The following is an 18,215-nucleotide window of genomic DNA, read 5'->3' on the forward strand; positions in this document are numbered from 1 at the left end:
TCTTCTCCCAGGCAACCAGCACCAGAACAAGAGGACACAGTCTCAAGCTGTGCCAGGGGAGGTTCAGGCTGTATGTGAGGAAGAAGTTCTTCATAGAGAAAGTGATTGGCCATTGGGCTGTGCTGCCCAGGGGGGTGGCGGAGTCCCCATCCCTGGAGACCTCCCAGACAAGCCTGGCTGCGGCACTCGGTGCCACGGTCCGGTCGGTTGGACGGGGCTGGGGGGTAGGCTGGCCCGGGCGATCCTGGGGGTCTCTTCCCCCCTGCCTGATTCCATGCTTCTACGTCTCCCTCGCTCTTCGGAGGGGCCGGGGCGGCAGGCGGCGGCCCGGGGGCGCCGAGGCGGGAAGCGGCCCCGGGGGCGCCGCCGCGGCGGCTGATGACGTCTGGGCAGTTCCGGCGCGGCGAGCGGGGCACGCAGGGAAGGGGCCGCCGCCGGGAGGGCGCCGCGACGGAGCGGGCGCGGGGAGGGGCGGGCGCGCGGGCGCGAGAGAGAGCGAGCGAGCGAGAGAGAGAGCCGCGCGGGACCGAGCGCAGGCCAGGCCGGGCGGCGGCGGCGGGCGAGAGCGCGGGGGGCGGGCGGCGGTTGCGGGCGGCGGGAGCGGCGCCCGCCGTTGAGCGCCGCTGCTGCTGCCGCTGAAGGCGGCGGCAACGACAAGTATCGCGAGAGGTGGCGCGGCGCCGGCGCTAGAGGTGACCGAGACAGCGGCGGCCCCGGGTACCTCCTCCTCTTTCCTCGCCGGGAGCCGGCGCTTAGCGAGGCGGATCGGCGGCCATGGAGAAGGCGGCCGGCGCGGCGGCGGTAGCGGCGGTGGCCGAGGGAGGCGGTGACGGCGGCGACGCCGGCAGCGCCACGGCGGGGCCCGGTCCCCCCGAGGGGCAGAGCGGCGCCGCCGGCAGCTCGTCGCCGCCGTCGTGCCCTCCCGGGGCGGCGGCGGCGGCGGCGGGGCCGCGGGGGCTGGTGCGGGTGTGCGACCTCCTACTGAAGAAGAAGGCCCCGGCCAAGGCGAAGCGGAACGGGCGGGCGGGCCGGCCGGCCAGCAGCAGCGAGAGCGGCGGCGGCGGCAGCGAGAGCAGCAACAACGGCAGCGAGGAGGAGGAGGAGGAAGAGGAGGATGAGGAGGAAGAGGAAGAAGAAGAGGTCTCTGAGGTACTGCGGAGGCAGGCTGCGGCGGGGAGGCTGCGGGGGCCGCAGGGGGGCGATGCCCGAGGAGGGGAGGCCCCGGCGGCGGCGGGGAGGCCCCGGGGGTTGCCCTACTGATCCGGTTTCATAATTGCTGCCCGCTCCCGCCTCCCGCGGGGCCCTGCCGCAGAGGCAGGAAGGGGGCAGCACCGCGCCGGCCTCGTGGCGGGGCGGGACCGGGCCGGGGGCCGCGGCCTAACTGCGCCTCCCCGGCGGTGCCCCCCGCGCCCCCCGCCCGGCGCCGCCCGCGGGAGCGGCCATCGGCGCCCTGCCGCCCGCTTCCCCGGCGGGGACGGGCGGGATCCGGGGCGTTACAGGTGGATGCCGGCGTGGCCCGGTGGGAGCGGCGTGGCGGGGGGCCGGGGGTCGCCCCGCGGGCTCCCTGCGCAGCTCAGCCGGCCGCGGGCTCCCGCCGGCCGCGGGCAGGTGTGGGGTGGAAGGGGAGGGCCCAAGGGAACGCCGCAGGTGCCCCTCGGCGCCGTGTTTCGTGTCCCCGCGTGGAATTCGGATCGGGAGCGGGAGCGGGGGAGCGCTAGGGTGGGAGTGCTGCCGGTGCGCCGCGGAGAGAGGCCCGAGCCCCGGGTGTGCTGCTGCAGAGCTCCCACGCGTGGGAATCGGCTGGTCCTGAGGAGCAGCCGAGGGCGCAGCTGGCGCCCTGCCTGCCCTAGAGCCTGGGGTACTCCGCGCTCTCATCCCCCCCAGCAGCTTCCCCCTGTGATGCTGGAAGAAGCACACGGAAGCGTTTTTCACCTGCTCTGGTGTTAATGTGAGGTTCCTCAGGTAGGTGTTGCTGGGGAGAAAGGGGGGGAAAAAACCCCAAGCTGGACTTGAAGCCCCTGTCTTGTCTGCATACAGAGCCCCACGGAGTCGCTTTGCTGAGTGGTTTTCGTTCTCGAAGCTAAGCTGAAGGTTCCCTTAGGCTGTTTGATACTTTTTGTTTTTTCCCAGGCAAACCCCACTTCAGGTTGGTGAGCTGCTCCCTGAACTCGATTTCTGAGCAGTCTGGCTTTTAAGTGGTGTCTCTGCTTTTTGGGTTCAAAATTAACGTGTGCAGGAAGAAAGGGGAGGAAGAGCCTGATGCGTCTAAGGAAGGGCTGGGCTGAGATGGTGATAGGTTTCTCCACGGTTAAGGAGCACTCTGTTTCTAAAGAAGCTGATAAAAGAAGCGTTTGGTCCAGCTTCTGTGAGATAAATTGCACACAATAGGCCTCACTTAACGAGCAATTATGCCTGATGGCTTGTTCCTCTTGTGCTTGGCTTTAGGAAAGGGAATAATGTGTAGGTGGAAGGTTCTGGGGTGTAAAACCTGCAGGCTAGGCAGCCCTGATGGTTCGTGAGGAGCTCCAACAGGTCCATGTCCTTAGAATCAACCAGGTTGGAAGAGACCTCAGAGATCATCAGGTCCAACCTGTCACCCAACACCTCATGACTAACTAAACCATGGCACCAAGTGCCACATCCAGTCCTCTCTTGAGCAGCTCCAGGGATGGGGACTCCACCACCTCCCTGGGCAGCACATTCCTCCTTCTTGCATTGGAGTCCCCCAGGCTGGATGCAGTGCTCCAAGTGAGGCCCGGTTGGATGAGGCCTTGAGCAGCTGAGTCTGGTTGAGAGGCATCCCTGCTCTTTGAAGGGGGTTGGAGTGGCTCATCTCTGAGGTCCCTTCCAAGCCAAACCATTCTATGATTTTCCAAAGCTGTGAGGGCTTTACCTTCACAAGTTGCTTACTCAGAGATGGAGGAAGGAATCACAGAACTGTCAGGGTTGGAAGGCACCTCAAGGCTCATCCAGTTCCACCTCCCCTGCCATGGGCAGGGACACCTCACACCAGAGCAAGTTGCCCAGAGCCACCTGAGAGAAAAGGATTGCTCTCTCCTAGGATCACTCTGTCTCCTGGGATCACTCTCTTTTTCTCCTCACTGCTGGAGCATTTACAAGCTCTCTTAGTCTTGAACAGAGTCCACGGAGCGTTGCTGTGTGACAAAGGGGAGAAGGCCCTTTAACCACCTCGCAGATGCATTGATTCAGCCCTGAGATGAGTTGTGTGTGGTGGCAACTTTGAGCAGAAATTGTGTAAAGTCAGATTTATTGGCAAAATCGCAGGCAGATTGATCTATTTTCCTGTGGTCTGTAGCCATGCTTCCATGTGGCTCCTGCCTGAGAGCCTTCAAATGGTAAGAGTGCCCCCAGTGTGGTGGGAAAGGCAGAGACAGCCAGGGCTTGTGTGTAGGCTTAGGTGAGGTGAGCCTTGGCTCCCGTGCTGTGCCTTGCATAGCCATAGCTACCTATTGAATAGGCTTTGAGGGAGAGGAATAAAACCACCCAAATGGTTATTAAGTTGTCATGAGCTACCAGCAGAAAACTTCACTACTGCTGTTTTTTTGTTGGACAGAATGCTGTCTGCTGCATACATCAATGGCTGGGAATGCAGTTTGGCATCTGGAAGCTTCCCTGACAAGTTGTATCTTATTTATGAAGGCTTTCCCAGCCTAGGTGGTCTGAGATTAAATATTAAGCAGGGGGTGAGTGATAAATGAGTTAATAACGCTGTGGTGGCGAGGTTCAGGGGTGGCATACATTTTGTCATGCTTCAGCTGCATCCAGAACGATTCTTGGTTATTCAGGGTGCCTGCAAGCTAAAGCTGGCCTGGCCTTTCTCCCCCTGGCTTCAGGGTGGAATTCTGTAGAGCAGGCACAGTTGAAATCACAGATTTGTAGGCCTGTGACCATGAGGATGGCTGAGAAATGCAGCAGAGGATTTAACTTCAGAGTGGTTCCCAGCAGCTCCCGAGGAGCAAATGAGTTTGGAGTGTTCTCAGCAGAAGGGAGGTCTCCTTGTCTGAAAGCAGCCTGGTGTTAAACTTTGCCTTTTAGAAGGCTTAAAACCCAACCCAAACCCCACCCCAGCCATTTGTTCCTACTGTGGGGGGTTTTATTTGGAGGTTAATTCTGTGTTTAGGTCAGGCTCGAGCTGTGCAGAGCTGGTCTGGCTTTCAGCAGTTGGATCAAGGCCTTCTGAGCAGGGGCAGTCTGGGAGGCACATCAGAGGAGGAAACACAAAGCAATTGGAAGAGTGTGGCTTTGCTGTAAATGCAAAGCCTTGTGGAAATGCTGCCTGAGATGCTGTTCCCTCCTCACTGCCCTCTCCATTTTCTCTGTAAACTTAAGGCAGTTTGTCTCAGGCTATTTTTTGCCCTTCCCATGCTTAGTGCATTAAGACTTCTCTAATCTCTGAAGCGAAGCACTCCTAGATTTGACTGCTAAGGAGACAGGAGTCCAGCAGTCCAAGGAGCTATAATGGGAAACCTGGCAGATACTAAATCACCAAACCCCCAGGAGTGGAAGGGCATTGTGTGGCTCAGTTGCTGCTGAGCTGATGGAATGGAATGGAATAAAAAGTGGTAATCAGATGTTTTCATCTCAGCCTGTTTCTAAGCCCCATTAGAAAGCACATACATGGCTAGAGCCCTGGGAGAAGCTGCAATTGAGATTTCATACCAGCATCTTGGGGAGCACCTACCACAAAGCCCATGGCAACCTGCAAGGCTGCTGTTTGAAGTGGCAGCAAATTGTTGCTTGCCAAACCCCCAGGATTCCAGGTAATGTGCCCCAGTTTTGTCTGCAAGTGGCAGATTGCCTTCTCCCTAACCAAAACCTGGCAGTGCTCTTCAGAACACAGGAAGGGGAATCTTAAGGTACCAGACAAATGACAGTGAAGTTGCTTGGGGGGAGGAGGGGGGTGTCAGCTTGCATGCTGGGATTCTGGCCTGAGCTCACAGCAGAGCTGTGGAGGTTCCATAGGGTTGGTCTCTGAAGCTGCTGAGGAGCTGTGCAGGGCTGTAGGGCCACTTTGATCAGGTGATGGCTCGCAGGGAGTGTGAATTCAGGCAGAAACTGGGGGCAGGGGCACACAGGGAAGATCTGCTGGGTTGACAGGTTGGATGTTGGAGTGTGAGGTGAAGGTGCACCTCAGATCTCAATCAGCATTGTGTCAGGAGTGTTGCTGAAGGCAGCCAAATTCCTGTGACACAGAATCACAGAATGCTGGGGGCTGGAAGGGACCTTGAAAGCTCATCCAGTCCAACCCCCTGCCAGAGCAGGAGCACCTGGAGCAGATCACACAGGAACACATCCAGGCAGGTCTTGAAAGTCTCCAGAGAAGGAGACTCCACAACCCCCCTGGGCAGCCTGCTGCAGTGTTCTGTCACCCTCACAGTGAAATAATTCTTCCTCCTGTTTCCATGGAGCTTTCTATGCCTCAACTTCCACCACTGCCCCTTGTGCTGGCATTGGGCATCACCCAGCAGAGCCTGCTCCAGCCTCTTGGCCCTCCTCCTGCACATCTTTGTAAACATGACAGAGGTGACCCCTCAGTCACTGCATCCCTCATGGGAAGGTGCTTTTGCTTCTGAGGGGGGCTTTGTACAGCCCCTAGTTAGCATGGTTTATTGATAGGCAAGATGTGGAACTAACATGAAGAAAACCACTCTGACTTGTGCCTCAGGTCAAGTCAAAGGTCTCTTGTCTGAACTAGTTAAAAGATTTTTCAGGCCATGAGCCAAAACACAAAGAAGGTAAGAGGTTAGGTGAATGGAAGCTGCCATATCAGGTGAACCTTAGGGATATTGTTTGCTCTTATTTTATTTTTGGTGACATTGTGATTTAACAGCTCTGATCAGACCCAGATGTGTGCAGGTGTCTTGAAAGTGTTCCTGGGTGTGCACTTGCAGCCCAGAGAGCAAAGCAGGGCCTGGGCTGCAGCAAGAGAAGTGTGGCCAGCAGGGCAGGGAGGGGATTCTGCCCCTCTGCTCCACTCTGCTGAGACCACAGCTGGAGCTCTGGGTCCAGTTCTGGAGCCTCTGTGCCAGGAAGGAGCTGGAGGTGCTGGAAGGTGTCCAGAGCAGGGCCAGGAGGAGGAGCAGAGGGCTGGAACTGCTCTGAGGACAGACTGAGGGAGTTGGGGTTGTGCAGGCTGGAGAGGAGAAGGCTCCCAGGGGACCTCATTGTGGCCTTCCAGGATCTGCAGGGGGCTCCAAGAAAGCTGGGGAGGGACTTTTGAGGGTGTCAGGGAGTGGTAGGACTGGGGGGGATGGAGCAGAACTATAAATGGATAGATCCAGATTGGCTGTGAGGAAGAAGTTGTTCCCCATGAGGGTGGTGAGAGCCTGGCACAGGCTGCCCAGGGAGGTGGTGGAAGCCTCCTGGCTGGAGGTGTTTGCAGCCAGGCTGGAGGTGGCTGTGAGCAACCTGCTGTGGTGTGAGGTGTCCCTGCCCATGGCAGGGGGTTGGAACTGGCTGAGCCTTGAGCTCCCTTCCATCCCTGACACTTCTGTGGTTCTATGATCTTGTGAGGCATTTGGCATCAGGGAATAGTGAAACAGTGCAAAAATGAGCAAGGAGCAAGCCTGCTTCAGCTCTCTCAGCTTCCAGGATGTTTGCTGCTGGCAGTGAAGCTGATAGTTGTTTTCTCCTAGTGCCATCTCCATTTGAAGAGTTTGTATGTGGAGTTTTCTCCCTGAGCAGCAAGTCCTGTGATGAGCAGGTGTAGGTCAGGTTTGAATTTGTCTGTGTTTCTCTTTCTATTACCACTTGTGCCTGGTGTGGCTCCTGGGTTCTCTGAACCTCCTTACATCACTCTCAGTAGTGTGAGCTGTACCTTGAAGCGCTCTGCCATGCCAGGGATGTTTTTAAGTTGTTTTGGCTGTTCCTTCCAGCATTCCTGGGTTTATTTGGCCTCACAGCTGCTGTAAATAAAAAGCCCTTTTTGTTTTTTCAGCTGCCATCAGATTAGCAATGGAGCTGAAGTAGTAGGAAGAGGTAAATGAAAGGCCAGAGCCCCACCAGTCCTCTTGATGCAGAAGCAGCTACTCTTAACTGCTTGAGCTTCAGATACAAGGTGTTGAGCTGAAAACTTGGGTGTGCTGGTGTGATTTCAGGTGTCACAGGCACGTGGTTGTAATGCTTGATTTGCCCAAGGCTTTAACAGCTTAGGTGCTAAAGCAAGAGTTTATTTTACAGCTGCTTTTGAGTTTTTAAATCCCAGCCACCTTAATTAGAATCCTGGAGTGAGACCTTTGGATTCTGCAGGGCTGCTGAGGAGCCTGTGCACCACCACTGCTCTCATGCATCCCCTTGTGTCTCCAGAGATGGGCCTGAAGTGCAGCTTGTTGCTGTGTGACCTCCTGAGGCACAGTTCAGGCTCCCATTCTGCCCTGGTTCTTTGTGTCTGCTTGGGTGGTTTTTCACCTGTGCCATTTTCACAGGATCCCAGAATGATGATGCCAGGTTGGAAGGGACCCCCAGCACCATCTGCTCCAACCTTTCTAGGGAGCAGTCTGGTTGCAGAGAGCTGGCCCAGCACCCTGTCAGGCTGAGGCTTCAAACTGGCCAATGCAAAAGCCCAAACTTGTGCAAGGCCTGAGCTGATTTTGGCCTTTCCCTCATCAGTGCAGTTCCTGCAGCATAGAGCCTGGGGTAGCAACCTTCCTTCAGTTGAAGTGATGTGACTGAGCACAGGGGAGGCCCAGCAGGCTCTCTGCAGACTTCTCTTCCATCTCTAGAAAGAACCTTCTCATGGCACTTCAGAAATGCCAGTTCTCACCTGTGTGTTGTGGACACTCAACACCAAGGCTGCTCTTGGAGAAGAGGTCTGAGCTGGGCTGGTGCTGCAGGCGAGCGTTTGGCTCTGTCTTGTGAGGGATAAACCTAGAGCTGGCACCTATGGAGATGGGCTGGCAGTGTGGCAGGATGCTCCCCCCAAACCCCTGGAATAACAGGGCTGGCAGAGCTGTTGGGAGGTGAATGCACAACGGTGAGGCCTGCTGTAGCTGCCCCTAGGAAGCTTTAGCCAAAACCATCCTTTCCTGATAGCTTCCTAGCCTAGGTTCCAGCCAAATCACTCTGGAGAGCTGGGATAACGCCTTGGCTGGCTGCACTGTTCCCTGCCAAGCACCCTTCACTCATCACTGCCATCATCATGAGTGGCATGGTTCCACTTTAGGTAAGGGAATTGCCTTACTAGAGTTCATCTGCTAGGAGATCCAGTGTCCTGGTAACTACCTGAGGTGGTAAGCAAAGATCCTAGTGGGGTCTTCATAGAGTCACAGAATGGTTTGGGTTAGAAGGGACCTTGGAGATCATTTAGATCCAACCCTGTGCCACAGGCAGGGACACCTCCCACTAGCCCAGCTTGCTCAAGGCCTCTTCACGTGCCTGGCAAAGGATGCAGAGCTGAGAACCAGTGCATTTCCCCCCCTGTATCTTCAGGATGGGTTTAGCCTGCTCTGTGGAACTGGTGACTCTCTGGGTTTTAAAAGAAGTCCCCTGTGCAAAAGGAGCCCTGCAGAAGGTGGAGTTAGGTGCTGGTGGCACTGCATGATCTTGTTTACTTCCTCAGCTATTTCTCCAGGAAATGTCCTTATAAACATCACTGCTGTGCAGGCTGGAGCCCAACACCCCCTATCTGAAGCTGGTGATTTACTTCTTTAAAGGGAATGAGTTTTCTCTGGAAGAGCTTCAGCTGAGAGAATTTCTTTATCTGTCAGCTTTGAAGGCAAATGGGATTGTGGCTGCTTGTTTACTTTCCCCCTCTCTCTGTTTTAAAAACAAAACTATTGGCTGTTTATTCAGGATATAGCTGCTTTGGAAATTGAACTGAGGCACTGCAAAACAACAGCAAGAAAAGGGGAAGGCATCAATGTTGCAGTCCCAAGATGAGGGAGGAGGCTTTGTTCCTCAGGTTACAGAAATGAGCCCTCTTAACTCTGAGTTAAAAAAGAAAACTCCACAAATTAGTGATGAGAGTTTTAGGCCACTTGAGGCAGAAGCTGTGGCTGCCTTGGCAGACATTCTGCTTGCTATTGGTTTTGTTCCTTTCTGAAGTGATGATGTGCTCTCTGAGGTTCCTTCCAGCCTAAGCCATTCAAGTGCCTCAGCCAGGCTCCTCCTAGACACCTCCAGGGATGGAGACTCCACCACCTCCCTAGGCAGCACATCCCAATGGCAAATCACTTTCTCTATGAAGAACTTCTTCCTCACATCCAGCCTGAACCTCCCCTGGCACAGCTTGAGACTGTGTCCTCTTGTTCTGGTGCTGGCTGTCTGGGAGAAGAGACCAACCCCCACCTGGCTACAGCCTCCCTTCAGGGAGTTGGAGAGAGCAAGAAGGTCTCCCCTGAGCCTCCTCTTCTCCAGGCTAAGCAACCCCAGCTCCCTCAGCCTCTCCTCCCAGGGCTGTGCTCCAGACCCCTCCCCAGCTTTGTTGCCCTTCTCTGGACACCTTCCAGCATCTCAACATCTTTCCTAAACTGATGAAGAAACTCTTGCCAGTGAGGGTGGGGAGACCCTGGCACAGGTTGCCCAGGGAGGTTGTGGATGTCCCCTCCCTGGAGGTGTTCAAGGCCAGTTTGGATGAATACTTGAGCAAGCTGGGCTGGTGGGAGGTGTCCCTGCCCATTGCAGGGGTTGAAACTGGATGGTTTTTAAGGTCCCTTCCAACCCAACCCAATCTGTGAATTGATGCCTTGAAAGTGTCCTCCATCCATAGAGCTTCAGTACCTGTGTGGGACATTTTTGTCATGTCATTAACTTTGGGTGCCTCAAGGAGGAGTATTAATTGTGTGGGTGAGGAAGGCCTTAATGCTAGCAGCTGGTTTGGATGAGGTCCTGTCACACAGGTACTTAGGGAAGTACAAAGCCTTCCTTAACCTGTGGTTAGCCTCACACTTCTGTCAGTGTCTTGGTGTCCATGTGCACCTTCTGCTGACCTCTCTGCAGTCCTTGTGCAGCATCAGCAGGAGTATTTCAAAGAGCAGCTCCAGAATGTGCTTGGCCAAGGAAGGGCAGCACTGCTTCTGTTGCCACCAAGCAGTTAGTGCTTTGTGTTCCTGGTTACTCAGAGGTTATCTCAGTATCCCAGATGTGGGGGGTTTTAGCCACACTTAACCTCCTGTCTGCAATCCTGAGCTTGGAACTATCTGAGGAGCTGAAGCCATGTGGAAGCATTCCTTAACTCTTGTGTCACCTTATTTTCACATGGGCTTGCAGCTCTCTAGCAGGCTGAAAAGCAGCCACCAAGCCAAGCATGCCTGTAATATATCTCTGTTGATGCTTGCAGCCTTTTCTTTGGCTGAATGTTGTAATTATGATGATTTTGTTTGCCTTACCCACAGCAGTTTCTGACAAATTGAAATTGCTGGTGTTTGATGTGCAGGTGGTTTTCCTCTGCTGCTGTTTGAGCTGAATCCTCAAGCCTTAGGAGCAGAGTGGCATATTCTAGGAAATGGGCTGGAAGAAACCTTGATTCTAGTCATTTGGTTTTGGTTTCCCCCTGCCCCAATGTCTTAGGTCTTTGTGGTGTTAGTCATCAGGAATGGAGAATGTCTCCAAACACACAGCTGTCCAGATGCTAGAAAGCAGAGCTAGGAACAAGTTTGGAGTATGAAGAAGTACATAGAATCAACCAGGTGGGAAAAGACCTCAGAGATCATCAAGTCCAACCTATGACCTAATACCTAACACCTCCTGACAGCTAAACCATGGCTCCAGGTGCCATGTCCAGTCCTTTTTTGAACACTACCTGTTGCTGTTTGGAGTGTCACTTTGGGGTTTTGGCCTCCATTCTCCTCAGCTTCAGCTCAAAGCTGTCAAAAAGGGTCTGAATTCTTAGGTTTAGGTTCCCAAGCTGGCGGCTTGGGCTGAGCTTCCCAAGCTGGGGGCTTGGGCTGAGGTTCCCAATCCTCTTCCAGCTCAAAACCTTTCACACAATAAACCATCTTCTTTCTGGAGCTAAGGAAGCTGCCTCATGTTTGAGTTCAGGTCCATTTCCTCTTGCCCTAGTTAAAAAGGAATGCTTGTTGCTGAGCCTCTGTGTCTGTCCTTCCTTGCAGGGACTGTTGTGTGGATTCCAGCCTCAGCAGAAGGGCAACATCTGAAGCCTCTCCAGGGCAGGGAGTTAATCAGAGATAAGAGGAGGCAGGTTGTTTTTATCCTCCCCATTTTTTCCCCACACATGAGAACAGAGCAGAGCACTTCCTGGGGAGGCTCAGGCCCCTGGTTCATCTGTGCCTGGGCAGGTGTCTGGTGACTCCCACATTGCCCTGTCCCTGAACTTGACCATTTCAAAGCTTCAGGTGTTTCTTTGGTTAAGTCTTGTCCTGAAGCACTTTGCCAGCAGAATTTTCCTTGACATGCTGTTCTGCAGGTGTGAATTGTTCTCCTCCACAGCATGCTGAACAATGCTTTCCTGCAGTTGAAGATCTCAAGTGATGATGTGATAGCTTGTTCTTTTTAAACCCCCCCAACCCCCAAGTGCTTGGTGCTGCTGTTCAGCCTCTGTGTCAGCGTGGGTCTGAATCCCACTGAAGCCGAGAGGATTGGGCTGGTAGGAAGGTTACACTGAACACAGTGCTGCCAAAAAAAAAGCAAGCATTCCCTGCTGCTGCCAGCCACTTGGGAAGTGATCTGGTTGGAGAGCCCTCAGCAGCAGGGAGGGGGTTCACAGTCGATCAGCTCCTCACTCCAGTTGGTCAGGCGGCGGCACAAGAGCTTGTGCTGACACAGCGAAGAGCCAGGAGCTGGGGCAGGGAGGAGGGCTGAGGCCTGCCTCTTTTGGTGGAACTATTCATTTAAATGCCTGTCAAAGAAACACTTGCATTGTCTGGGGGGACTGGAAGTTAGGAATGGCAGCAGTTTGAGAGAATTCTTGTATGAAAGGGCAAAAGAGGCCTCCTGACGTCACCTTTGGATCTGCTGCTTGCAAGTGGCTGGGCATGGTCCTGGAAAGGTGGATCAGATGGGAATTGCTTTTTGTGTGGGTAGCTTTAAAACTTGAAACCTTCTGGAGATTAAATCAGCACTGACTGCTTTTTGTCTCACAGAATCACAGAACCATTCAGGTTGGAAAAGCCCCTCAGGATCACCAAGTCCAACCATTAACCCTATCCACAGGGTTCAGCCCTAAACCATAGAGGGCTGGAGCTCCTCTCCTGTGAGGACAGGCTGAGGGAGTTGGGGTTGTGCAGTCTGGAGAAGAGAAGGCTCCCAGGAGACCAGTATCTGCAGAGGGCTCCAAGAAAGCTGGGGAGGGACTTTTGAGGGTGTCAGGGAGTGATAGGACTGGGGGGGGATGGAGCAAAACTAGAAGTGGGGAGATTGAGATTGGCTGTGAGGAAGAAGTTGTTCCCCATGAGGGTGGTGGGAGCCTGGCACAGGTTGCCCAGGGAGGTGGTGGCAGCCTCCTGCCTGGAGGTGTTTGCAGCCAGGCTGGATGTGGCTGTGAGCAACCTGCTGTAGTGTGAGGTGTCCCTACCCATGGCAGGGGGTTGGAACTGGCTGATCCTTGAGGTCCCTTCCAACCCTGACAATTCCATGATTCTATATCCCCAAGCACTACATCCAAATGACCTTTAAACACCTCTAGGGTTGGCAGCTCAGCCACCTCCCTCAATGTTTAATGTCTCTGAAGTTTAAGGTTCTTGAAAGCAGCATATTGAGGACAGGGAGGAAAAGAGTCGAGGCAGTACTCTCTCCAAACATTGCCCCATGGAGCATCAGCATCTCCACTTCTGTGTCCCTTGGTGCAGCGCAGCAGAGGAGCCACTTTGTGCACTGGCCAGCAGAGGGTGGTCACAAAGCCCAGCTGTGATCAGCCTGGTGCTGGTGACACAAATAACCAGGAGGGCTTAAAGAAAAAGAGCACTTTCAACCCAGCAGCCTGCTGGCTGGGGGAACATATGCCTTCCCTCCATCTCCCTCCCTAACAGAAGTGAAAGTTGGCATGGCAGCCTGCTGGTATTTTTGTGAGGCAGCAGCTCCATGGAGGAGCTCCTCACTGATAAATATAGTGGCAAACTTGATGTGCTCAGCTTGGGAAAAGGGCTTTTCTGGAGCCTGGGGTGGGGGCTGGGGGGGAAATGTTTATGCTTCTGGGTGAAATAACTTCAAGTGCACTGTTGCCTGGGGGCTGGGGACAGTGCACTGTTTGGCCTGGGGTCTGTCTGAAAGGTGGTAACAAGTGGGTGCAAAGGGGCAGAAAGCTGGGGGGCAGTTTTTTGTTCAGTTGTTTGTTTGTCTTTTCTTTTGAGTCTGGAACCTGAGGGGTTGTATCAGCTCAGGATGTGTTTTGGGACTTGATATGCCCTCTTCAGCCAAGAGTTGATGAAAAGGCTCTGCCAAGTGCAGGGTTTGTTATGAAAGTTGATATGGATGCTAATTCCTCCTGGGCTTTGGAGCTGTGGTGTGCTGCTCTGCCCCAGCATTGCTTAGTCATGTCAGTGTGTGGCCAAAGCTAGGGCAGGTTGTAAATCTCTTTGCCTTCTGTAACTTTATCAGCCTCACTGGTTTGGAAGAAGGTTTGAGACCTTGAGCAGCCTGGTCTAGTGGGAGGTGTCCCTGCCCATGGCAGGGGCTTGGAACTGGGTGATCTTCAAGGTCCCTCCCAACCTAAGCCATGCTGTGAATGCTGTGAGTTCTGCCATGTGGTCCCCAGTCTGTGTTGGTTGTCTGATGGAACAAGAAGTGAACAACCCTATTAAAAGAACACAGAAGTCTCTCATTGTTTCTGTTCAGGGTGTGTGTTTTATCTCCTTCAGCCTTTCCTGACAGCTTGCTCTCTCTTAAATTCCAGGCTTGGTGTTTCTGGCAATGAGTGGAGTAGGTTTTCTCCCTGGTGTAGTCTGGGAACTTGCAGATGCCAGCTAAGTAACTCTGATTGAGAGCTTTGTAAAAGCAGCAACCCTGAAGTGCATAGTTAGGAGTCCTGCTCGCTTCCATAACAGTTAGGACAGGTCTCCACATTTGCTGTTGACCATTGCAAACAGCCTGCTGGAGTGCAGAGCTGCTGGAACAGCTGGCTGCTTCACAGCTGGGGAGACAGAGGGACATCCTGGGTTAGAATGTGGCAGGGAAGTACTTCCTATCAGTGTTCCCCTAATTGGATTATTGTACATAGAAGAAAATGGATGGACAAAGCCACTTAAAGGAGAGGAGCAGACTTTGTTCTAGAAAGCAGCTTGTTCTGGTTGAAAGCCTCCTAACTCTGCAGGGGATGCATTTGCATTTGATCTGTTCCAGAACTTCCAGTGGCTTACAGCTGGTACCTGCAAAAAGTGCTTGGACTGAAAGCACTGCAGAAGTTCCAGGGTGTGTTCAGATGAGAACAGAAGTTCATGCAAGTTCAGAAGAACCAGGAGTAAGGAACTAGCCTCCTGCATAGAATCACAGAGTTGTCAGGGTTGGAAGAGACCTCAGGGCTCAGGCAGTTCCAATCCCCCTGCCATGGGCAGGGACACCTCACACTGCAGCAGGTTGCTCACAGCCACATCCAGCCTGGCTGCAAACACCTCCAGGCAGGAGGCTGCCACCACCTCCCTGGGCAACCTGTGCCAGGCTCTCACCACCCTCATGGGGAAAACTTCTTCCTCACATCCAGTCTCAATCTCCCCATTTCTAGTTCTGCTCCATCCCCCGCAGCCCTATCACTCCCTGACACCCTCAAAAGTCCCTCCCCAGCTTTCCTGTAGCCCCCTGCAGATCCTGGAAGGCCACAGTGAGGTCTCCTGGGAGTCTTCACCTCTCTAGACTGAACAACCCCAACTCTCTCAGTCTGTCCTCAAGAGCAGAGCAGCTCCAACCCTCTGCTCCTCCTCCTGGCCCTGCTCTGGACACCTTCCAGCACCTCCAGATCTCTCTTGTAGTAGGGCCTCCAGAGCTGGATGCAGTACTGCAGGTGGGGAGGAATGCATGTTGCCTTCAGTCCTTTTTGTGGCTGCTGAGTCTTGTTTGGTGTGTTCTGTTGCTGGCTAGCCTGAGCTGCCAGCAATACCTTGTGTTACAGCAGGTAGAGGAGAAGGTGTCTGTGTTTGGGAGCTTGCATACCAGTATCAACTCGGTGAAAACCAAGAGCCAGCCTGAAGGAGGCATGTTCCACTTGCCTCTCAGGGTGCACAGAGCATCTCTTAAAGGAGGATGGGTTTGACCTTGTGCTCAGACTTTCACATACTGCTGTGAAGATATCCTGGCTGAGTGTCTGCCTTGGCACTTGAGAGGTGTTAGTGTGAACGTTGCTGGGCTGGACGTGACTCCTGCACGTGAGAAATGATGGCTCCCGTGGAGGCTGCCCGCAGCCTGCTCCCATTGCAGCTTCCTTCTCGCCAGCAGCTCACCTGGAACGAGAGGGAGTTTCATTCTGTTTGCAGAGGGATCCTCCCTGTTCCACACTGTTGTATCTGCTGAACACATTCCCCATCTTTCCTGGGTTTCCTAACTGTGTTTCTGGGCTGCACTGCAAGTTCTGGTGCTGGAGGCTCAGGATTTAATGACACCCAGTGCAAACACAGAGCACTCAGAGAGCTCAAAGGAAGCTCTTCCTTAGACAAAAGTCTGTGCCAGTAGTCATATACCTGATGAAAACCCTTTTGCTGCTGTGTTCTTTTGCCTTACTTCTGCAGCATTGTTGCCTGCATCTGAGTTTGCTTTGGGTAGTTCCTCCACAGCCAAATCACAGGGGCTCTTTTGGTGGGAGACACCAGAGAGAGGAGAAGGTGGAACTGCAGGCCTGTGTCTTGGCAGAGTTGGTTTTAATGGTGTTCTAGTTCAGTTCATCCTCAGGGCAGTGCTATGGATGAGTAAAGATATTTGGTTGCCTCCCTGCTTCATGCTTGCAAAGCTGACATCCAAACCAGGGCTGATGTAAGCACCTGCTGGAGAAGGAGGCTCTTTGCTGCTGAGAAGGGCTTCCCTCACTCCCTGCCAGACTGCTGCTCCCTTGCTAGGCTGTATTTAGATGTCAGTTTTGGTTAGGCATGGATGAAGCCCTTATTACACAAATATCCTTACACCAGACATCTACTCTGTGTGGAGATCAGTGGTGTGAGAGTAAGAGGCTGCTAATAGAATTGTAGGACATTAACTTGGACCTTGAGTGCTGCAGTGTCAGAGCTGCCTTTTGACATCCCTTCCCTTCAGAGCTCCTGGGAGAGGTGCTGCAAGCCGACTGTTGCTGCTTTGAGCCTGTGAGTGCTGTTGGTGAAGCCTTCTTTGCTCAGCTTCCCGATGTTTGTCAGTTGTGGAAGCGAGTGCTGGAATGAGAGATCTGCTATGAAATGGTAATGCAATGTGAAAGCTGAAATCCCCCAACTGATCCTGGCAGGAGATAATAGCTGTTTGAAAAGAGGTCTCTGGATATGGAGCTGTCACCTTCCCTGATCCCACCAGCACCTGATAGTTCCTGCAGGCTGCCAAGTCTCCTTTGCTCCAGCGCAGAGCTTCTGCTGAGGGGGAGCAGATCTGAGGAGGGCTGTGAAGGGAATGGGGCAGCTTTATTCCGTCAGACAGGTCATAAACATCAGAGCCTGCTGTCAACAGGCAGCCTTCAAACCTTTTTAGTTTTATGCAGCCTTTCCAATCGACATAAAAAGCTGGGGATGTGTTTATCTTGGCACTTGCAAAGGCAGTTATGTGCAGACACCTTTCAAAGATGCTAGTTTCCTTGGAGCTCTGGAAAACCTAGGTCTCAAGAATACCATGTGAAGGCTCCTCAAGGAAAAGAATTTCATCCTATCCACCTTTGTCTGCTGACCAAAATGAGTAAGACTTGAATGAAGAGAAAACACTGGATGTGGCAGAAGGGTCTGGAATGCCTTGCTGCTGCCCGAGGCCAAGTGAAGACAGAAAGGAAGGATTTGTCCTGGGAGAAAGCTGAGCTTTTGAGTGGGAAATAATCTTGGATGGTCAAAAAAAAGTTGGCAGAGAGTTGTTGCAGAAGAAAAGGGGGAAAAAAAATGTGTGTTCCTTGTGGAAGTTTCCTTGCAGGAGTACCAGAGCTGAAAGAAGGACTGTAAGGATGGGCAGCATCTTGTGATTGTAAAGCTCAGCGAGTGCTCCCCTCCAGCTTTGGGCACACGACTCTGACGTACTCAGAGGCACTGAATTAAGAGGATAACGAGGTAAAAAGCAATGGGAATAAAAGGATGTCTTTAAAAGTGGTAGAATTTTAATCAGGTCAAAGCCTGCAATCCCAGTAATGAAAATTGAAAGGATGAAGTGGGTTTCTTAGATCTGAAATTCACTCAAGCACTGTGGAGATGGGATTGCTGTGGGAGGGAAAAGCATCCTGTGTGAAAAAGCAGGGGAGGGGCAGGACCTTGGCATCTTTGGCTTGGGGGGGGCTTGGCATCTTTGGCTTGGGGGGGCTTGGCATCTTTGGCTTGGGGGGGCTTGGCATCTTTGGCTTGGGGGGGCTTGGCATCTTTGGCTTGGGGGGGCTTGGCATCTTTGGCTTGGGGGGGCTTGGCATCTTTGGCTTGGGGGGGCTTGGCATCTTTGGCTTGGGTTTTCTGCAGTCACTAGCACTGAGGATCAAGGGCAAGGGGTTTGGATCTGCCTGGAAAGAGAAGCTGCAAGAGTGGGTTCAAAGCTCTTTGGTGTTGCCATTGAACTAAGGGACCTTACAAAGGGCAGCAAGTGATGAGTGATGGGAGCTGCTATGAAGCAGAGGTATAAGATGATTTCTTGTATGTAAAGAAAACCCCAAGATGATGACAGGAGAAGTAGCAGGGAAGTTTAGTGGTTATCTGCTCTGGCTGCTGCTGTGATGGTGGAAGGTGTGTGCACAGGGGAGGATGTGTCTCTGGAGCAGTGTGTACCCTCTGGGTGTCTGTTTGGGGAAACACTCAGGGCAGACTTAGCTGTAGAGGGTTGTGAAAAGCTCTTGTTTTTACTCTTAAGAGCAAATAGGAAGAGCTTGGCTTAGTCCAACGAAATGAAGGTGTGTGGGAGGATCATCACTCCCTAAAAAAAGGCAGAAATGGACCCAACACAGAGCTGAAAGCCAGTGTTAGCAGGAGGAGGAGGAGCTGAGTGCTGGGTGGTGGATAATTGTAGTGTGTCACTTGGAGTTGTTTACCCATCAGTGTCTCCCAGTTAACTTAGGCTTCTTGCCCCCCCCCCCCCTTTTTTTTTTCTCCCTTGCTGTGCTGTCTTTATGATAATTTTACTGCAGAACAGCCTCAGGAACTGCCTCTGGTTCTGAGGGA

At 53.3% G+C, this 18,215-nt stretch overlaps 1 protein-coding gene across 4 annotated transcripts in view; it reads left to right on the forward strand.

The window, feature by feature from the left end:
* The first annotated feature begins 472 nt into the window (after nt 1-472).
* The window catches only part of ANKRD17 (ankyrin repeat domain 17), an 87,362-nt gene continuing 69,619 nt past the window's right edge, over nt 473-18,215 (forward strand). For 2 of the 4 annotated variants that reach the window (XM_068165735.1, XM_068165737.1), the window contains exon 1: nt 473-1,149. In XM_068165735.1, the coding sequence (XP_068021836.1) occupies nt 775-1,149 (375 nt within the window). In that variant the 5' untranslated portion in view covers nt 473-774. The remainder of the gene's footprint in view (nt 1,150-18,215) is intronic. The other 2 variants (XM_068165739.1, XM_068165740.1) reach the window with 1 other exon arrangement.

The sequence above is a fragment of the Melanerpes formicivorus genome, unplaced genomic scaffold (genome assembly GCF_026170545.1).
Source record: "Melanerpes formicivorus ecotype bairdi unplaced genomic scaffold, bMelFor1.0.p_v2 SCAF_92, whole genome shotgun sequence".
Classification (NCBI taxonomy): domain Eukaryota; kingdom Metazoa; phylum Chordata; class Aves; order Piciformes; family Picidae; genus Melanerpes; species Melanerpes formicivorus.